Source organism: Neovison vison, chromosome 12, assembly GCF_020171115.1.
Source record: "Neovison vison isolate M4711 chromosome 12, ASM_NN_V1, whole genome shotgun sequence".
Lineage (NCBI taxonomy): Eukaryota > Metazoa > Chordata > Mammalia > Carnivora > Mustelidae > Neogale > Neogale vison.
The window spans coordinates 100,503,360-100,509,563 of record NC_058102.1 but is presented as its reverse complement, the minus strand read 5'-3'; the positions used below and the strand labels follow the sequence as shown (position 1 = coordinate 100,509,563).

The 6,204-nt window shown below is 49.8% G+C and overlaps 1 protein-coding gene across 6 annotated transcripts; it reads right to left on the bottom strand.

Annotated features, from left to right (window-relative positions):
* Positions 1 to 889: 889 nt before the first annotated feature.
* IL23A (interleukin 23 subunit alpha) lies at positions 890 to 6,203 on the bottom strand. Of its 6 annotated transcripts, none has more exons than XM_044228573.1 (7): positions 6,110 to 6,203; positions 5,671 to 5,743; positions 4,681 to 4,764; positions 4,119 to 4,176; positions 2,114 to 2,215; positions 1,453 to 1,599; positions 890 to 1,347 (listed from the first exon to the last, which is right to left on the bottom strand). In XM_044228573.1, the coding sequence occupies exons 2-7, from the start codon at positions 5,739 to 5,741 to the stop codon at positions 1,186 to 1,188; spliced, it is 624 nt and encodes a 207-aa protein (XP_044084508.1). In that variant the 5' UTR covers positions 5,742 to 5,743; positions 6,110 to 6,203; the 3' UTR covers positions 890 to 1,185. The 6 variants fall into 6 exon arrangements, with proteins under 6 accessions (XP_044084508.1, XP_044084507.1, XP_044084510.1 ...); XM_044228572.1 differs by lacking the exon at positions 6,110 to 6,203 and adding an exon at positions 5,884 to 6,072; XM_044228575.1 differs by lacking the exon at positions 5,671 to 5,743.
* Position 6,204: the final 1 nt, after the last annotated feature.

Sequence of the window (6,204 nt, the reverse complement as noted above, 5' to 3'; positions counted from 1 at the left end):
TATGTATTATTTTTCAAAGATTTTATTTATTTATTTGACAGAGACACAGTGAGAGAGGGAACACAAGCAGGAGGATGGGGAGAGGGAGAAGCAGGTTTCCCACTGAGCAGGGAGCCTGATGCGGGGCTCAATCCCAAGACCCTGGGATCATGACCTGAGCTGAAGGCAGAATCTTAATGACTGAGCCACCCAGGCACTCCTTACCCCCCTATTTAGAACAGGTCTTCCTGTCCCTTAGATTCTTCCGGGGGGTTGGGAGCCATCTGTGAGTTGGGGTATATGATGAGCAGTTCTATAACTAGCCCATTGTCACTCAGCTGGTTGGTGACAAAGCCAAGATACAAGACGGGGTCTGTTTGATTCCAAAGCCCATGTGTTTTTAATCTTGTGACTATGGAGAAAAGGACGGGGAATGACCACAGTAGCCTTCCCCTTTTCTTTGTTTCCAAAGGTAGCTGGCCTCCCTTTGGGTAGTCAAACCCTCTAATGGGGCTCACAGAGAGATTCCATTAATTTGGGGGATTTACCACCATCTTTCTGGAATGCCCTTCCTGCTCAAAAAGCTCTTTTGATCCTGCAGTGATTGGGATTCCTGTGTTTGGCCAAATACACTCTTGGCCAAGAAAGTAAGGAAGCACAGGGTCAGGCAGCAATAGCAGTCACATTTACTGGTCCAATTTCCTAGTCTTAATCCTTGGTAATCCCATTCAGCTTGCTTAGCTGTACAGGGATCTAGACCAAAAGGATCCCTGCTACTTTATGCGTATACCAGAAGATCATGAGGATATAGCCCCTCCACTGGAGCCCTGCAGAACAGAAAGATGCATACTATAGTCCTTTGGCCCTGTTTTTCCTTTTCCCAACCAAGGCTAGAAATCACACTCAGATATCCACATAAATAAGTCTTTATTGAAAAAAGTACATAATTCAGAATAAATATAATAAATAATCCTCCCCAAGCTGCTGTCCTGAGGATAAATAATCTCAAGTTTTCCCTTCCTATTTAATAAATACTCAACTTGGTCCTAGATCAGCAGCATAAGTTAGTATTGGTAATTTTCAACATATGCAAGTCTCATTAGAATTAATGGACTAATTAACTTGTTGGCTCCCAGGTGCCTGGGCTGATTGATTTCAGCCCTCCTGAGCCATGGAGATCTGGGTGCCATCCTTAAGCCGTTGGCCTTAGGGGCTCAGGGTGGCTGCTCCATGGGCAAAGACCCGAGCAGCTATAGCCACAAAGGCCTGGAGGCTGCGAAGGATCTTGAAGCGGAGAAGGAGGCGCTGCCATGGCTGGCTGGGACTGGGGCTTGGAGTTTGCTCAGTCTCCCAGTGGTGACCCTCAGGCTGAAAGGACACAGGACACAATCAGAGAGAACTTGAGATCCTTCACCCTCCAGTCCTCATCTGTGGTACCTGCAGGCCCCCATTCTCCAGGCCCCTGGTTCATACCTGCAAGAGTTGCCTCAGGCCCAGGAGGGAGGCGTGAAGCTGGCCCACAGGGCCGTCAGGGAGTGGAGAAGGCTCCCCTGTGAAAATGTCTGAGCCCAGCAGCTTCTCATAAAAAACCAGGCCCTGGTGGATCCTTTGTAGGCAGAACTGGGGTGGGGGTAGGGGGAAGAAAGCAGTGAAAAAACAGATCCCTTCCTCCTACTCCATTCTCCAAAGACCCACCCAGTTTTTGCCATTCTTAGACACTGCTATGGGCTAAATGTGTCCCCACAAAATTCATATGTCGAATTGTAACTCCCCAATATAATGGTACTAGGAGGGAGGGCTTTCAAGAAGTGATGAAGTCATGAGAGTGGGACCCTCTTGAACGCAGAACGTCTCTTCTAAAAGAGACCCACGGAACTCCCAAGGCCCTTTTGCCAGATACAATGAGAGGTCTGGAGTCTGGAAGAGGGCCCTGACCGTGCCAGCACCCTGATCTCCAACTTCCAGCCTCCAGAACAGTGAGAACTAAATTATTTCTGATGTTTATAAGCCACCCGGTCTATGGTATTTGTTATATAGCAAGCTGAATGGACAAGGACAGAACTTTTGCTAGTTCACCATGATACCCAACGATGTCCCAGTCCCTCTTCCTTGTGGTCCAGCCTCCTCTTACTACCTGACTGTTGTCTTCAAGTCCTTGGGGATCACAGCCATCCCCACACTGGATACGGGGGACCTCCTGTGTAGTCTCATCATCTTCCTCTTCTCTTGGTAAGTCCTGGAACGGAGGAGGCGTGGGAAGAGTGAAGATATAAGAGAAATACTTTCAAACTCCACTGGGACCCTCAGGCCCACACCTTTCCCAGGAACACCACTCCTCACCCCACCTCCCTTCCACTCTTACTCTGTGATGACCCTCGACCCTCCAGCTTCCATCCAAAGCCACAGAGTCTTCCACCGCAGCCTCGGAGAGCTTGGAGAGTCTCCTGTTTGGCACCAGAGCCCGTGACTTACCACATGCCCCATCGGAGGATGTGTGTCCCAGGCCAGCGTGCAGAGCTGCTGTGAGAGCTGCTGGCCCTGGACCCAGGCAGGGCGACTGCCCTCAGGCACGGCCCGGGTCTCAGCCAGCCAGGTCAGTGGCGGCAGCATCAGCGGCAACAGCAGCATCAGCACCCTGCTCCCCAGCATCCCGTCGCCTGCTTCTCAAATCTGGCTGGCTGTGTGCCTTGCGCCTGTCCTTGTGGAATTTCTGCCCACTTCCCTCTCTTCTGAGCCTGATGCTGTCTGTTCTGCGTGCCTCTGCTTTGGTTCCTTCTATTGTTCACTGAGTTTCTGAGCTGCTTCCTGCTGTTTTTCTCCCCTTGTCTCTGAGTCTCTTTTTAAGGTCCCTGCATTGTAAGGCCCGCCCTTTATAGCAGCAGGTGACTCACAGCAGGTGGGATTCCCCTCCCTGCATCATTCCCCTCCGTGGGGAGCCCAGGTATGCAGCCTCAGCTCCAAGGGAAATGAGACGTGTGGTTGCTGTGGCTGGAGGCCTGGGATGGGGTATGTATGTAATGCTCTCCATGAATCGTGGTGGCTGTGGAGGGGGTGGGGGTAGGAGGAATGAATATTTAAATGAATCTAGTCTCAAGTTCCTTCCTGTTTAACCTTTCCCTCATCTTTTTGCCTCGCAAGGCTATATTCTTCCCACCACCACCCCTCCTCCCAGCACCTAATTTCCTTACCTCCTGCCTGAGGAAAAACCAAAAACAGAAGCATTTGTTTATTTCCCCGTAGAATAGCCAGCTCAGTTTGGAATGAAGTGTGATTCCCACCTGGTGCCCTCTATCTAAGACGCAGGGGGCTTCTTTTTCTCCCTTGGGAGCAGTCATTTTCACTGGAAGAGAGTCCACGATTCGAGGGGACTTTGTGAACTGGGAAGCTATATAATGCCATATAAGGTATAACTGTTCCTTCTTCAGGGCTCACTGTGGAGGCTAGGAGGGTTCTTGAAGAGGGAGAGAGTTGTTGCTAAGAACCGTCTGATTCCTCAGCCTTAGTGGCCGAAAGTTTCATAGGACCTGTGGGGTTCAGGTGTTGGTTCTTTTGGGATACTGGCGTAAGCAAGGGCTAGGAGTCAAATTTAGATCTTCCAGCACCCAGCCCCTATCCCACAACTAGGAAGTCCAGGAGTTCTGGGGAGTTGAAGGTGTACCATGTTAGTGACCCTGACCCGTCCTTCAGCCTGTTGCATCCATGGGTAAAATCCACGGACACTGATTTCATCACCCTCCCTGATGCAACATCCAGTGAAACAGCTGAGAATGTGAGGTTGGGCGTGGGAGTGGGGAGTGGTCCAAATCTGGGACTGCCCCAACCCAGTGGAGGGTCCCAGAATGATTTGGACGTCAGAATGAGGACATGGCTGACCACACAGATGGTCCTGAAAGCCTCCCCAAGAGGCTGACCCTTCTCTGAGAAAGTTACCCTTGACAGAATTCTCCCTTCCCTTAGAACGATTCAAAACTGCCCAATGAAACTTTTGTCTCTGTGGTAAATCTATCCTTCAGATGGAACGTTCCCAGCATCAGGACCGATTATTTCAGTTTGAGTGGGAAACAGTTTGGCTCTTTCTACACATGGTAGACAGAAATGGAATAAGGAAATGGGGGTGGGAGGAAGGAGGGGAAGCTCACCTCACTTGTGTTTAATATCTCCTGTCTTCTTCCCAAATGTGGCCCCATTCTGGGAGGCCTAAAGGATAGGAGATGAAAGGTAAAAGAGGGAAGAGGAAGTAGACTCTTGGGGGTTGGGATGACAGAGACAAGGGTGAGCTGGAGGCACGGGGCTCTGCTGCTTTGTTTCACTTCCTGGTGCTTCGAGAGTTGGGTAGGAAGCAAGGTAGGTGGGGTTGTTGTGGGACTGTTCTGTGGCAGGAGCTACTTCCAGGACTAGATCTGACCTGGAGCTGTAGTGACCCCTTGACGTCAGCAGGGCCTCAACCGTTATGCAAATCACATTCACAAGACACTCCTAAGCAGGCCTTTCCAGTTGGATGCTCAGACTCCAAATCCAGTTGAGGTACCCCTAGGGAGTTAGTAATGATGGCTAATATATATGCAACTCTCATGTTATACCAAGTCCTTGGTCTAAGCACTTTTCATGTATTAACCCATTTCATTCTCACAACCACCCACTTAAGTAGTTACTATTATTATCCCTGTATTACAGATGAAGAAACAGAGATAAGTAATTTACCCAAGATCACAGAGCTGAGTGTCCAGAAGTCCAGTGCAATCTGGTTTCAGATCCTGCATTCTCATTCTATTACACTGGACACTACTGTGAGAAGACACAAAATATCTTTATAAAGTAGCTTATTTAGCCCAGGTATCTCTGAGTATCTCGGGCCCTGTAATTCCCATGGGTCTGTGAAGTTTTTCTCAATCTGAGACCTCAATATGGAAATCTCTCAAAGTGTACAAACTGTCTAGGTCTCTCAGCACCCATCTTTCCCCCAAGATTTTAAATCTAGGGAGCTGTGAAGCCAGATCAGTTTGAGAGACCCTCTGAATTAAGGTGTTTTTCTCTCCATCTTTGACTTCTGCTGATTCTAGGACCCGGTGAATCCTGGAAGTCTAAATTACGAAGTCCTTTTCTTTTTAAAAAGATTTTACTTGAGAGAGAGATTGAGTGGGAGCGAGCCATAGAGAGCATGAGTGGGGGAAAGGGTAAAGGGAGAGGGAGCAGCAGGCTCCCCGCTGAGCAGGGAGCCCCAGGTGGGATGATCACGACCTGAGCCAAAGGCAGATGCTTTACTGACTGAGCCACCCAGGCACCCCTGGAATCCTTTTATTACAGTGTATTTAGCAGCCTTTATTGAGAGAGAAGTCCTTTAACATTCTATCCTTGGTGAGAAGTTCCTTCCATCAGGGAGGCCCTCTCTGCGGCCTTTAGAAACTGCGCTAAAGCGCCCTGGAGACATCTCACAACCTGGCCCCATTCCACAGCAGTTCAAGCTCAGAATCAAACCCCAAGAATCCCTGAAAATAACCGTTGGTGCCAAATCTCTAAGAGTTTGCGGTAAGCAAATGTCCCAATTTGCTGTGCTCATCCCTCTCTGAGGGAGAATACCCAGCTTCAAGAGGTAGGGAAATTTGATGGCTGAGGGGTCTTGCTCCCTGGGACTATCATTGGAGCATGTGGGGAAGGGATCATCACAGATGGGTGTTTCAGACGGATGCTTACAGAATCGTAAAAGCCACGGCTATCTGGACCGTCTTAAGAGCCCGGCTCCCGCTTCCTTTTTTCTCTCCCATGCCTGAAAATGACAGGAAATGCCGGCGAGTTTCGGGGGCAACAGGGTGAAAGGTGGCGCAGTAGCTCACAAGAGCACTGCGGACAGAGGGGGTGGACTGGACCATGCTGGGAATACCCAGCAGACGATTCCCAGTACTTTACCTTGGACGTTCCTAATTCTAGAGTTTCTAAAGTTCTAGGGAGTATGAAAGGTCGGTTTCCAAGCGAGTTCTCTAGTTTTGCTCAAAGAAAACTTAAACGAGAAAAAGCTACGTTTCACGACACCAAATACGGCCAGGGTCTGACACCGTTTGTCCCCACCGGGGGCCCGTAACCTTGTCTTTGCCCAGCCCTTACGTCGCGCGTCCTCTCGCGGAGCCGTCTGTACCTGGATCCTTCTGATTGGCTTAGGTGAGCCCCACGCCCTTCCTGATTGGAAGCTCTGACTGGGAGAGCGACGTCCTTTCCGCCTTAGGGTTTGGT

Bases quoted from the DNA above. Each gene is read 5' to 3' on its own strand.
- IL23A (XM_044228571.1), bottom strand. From the start codon at position 5,846: ATGGTCCAGTCCACCCCCTCTGTCCGCAGTGCTCTTGTGAGCTACTGC. The intron at 4,177-4,680 runs GTAAATTACTTA...CCTATCCTTTAG, and splicing joins ACTCAGCTCTGTGATCTTGG to GCCTCCCAGAATGGGGCCAC. The intron at 1,600-2,113 runs GTAGTAAGAGGA...CCCCCACCCCAG, and splicing joins GACTTGAAGACAACAGTCAG to TTCTGCCTACAAAGGATCCA.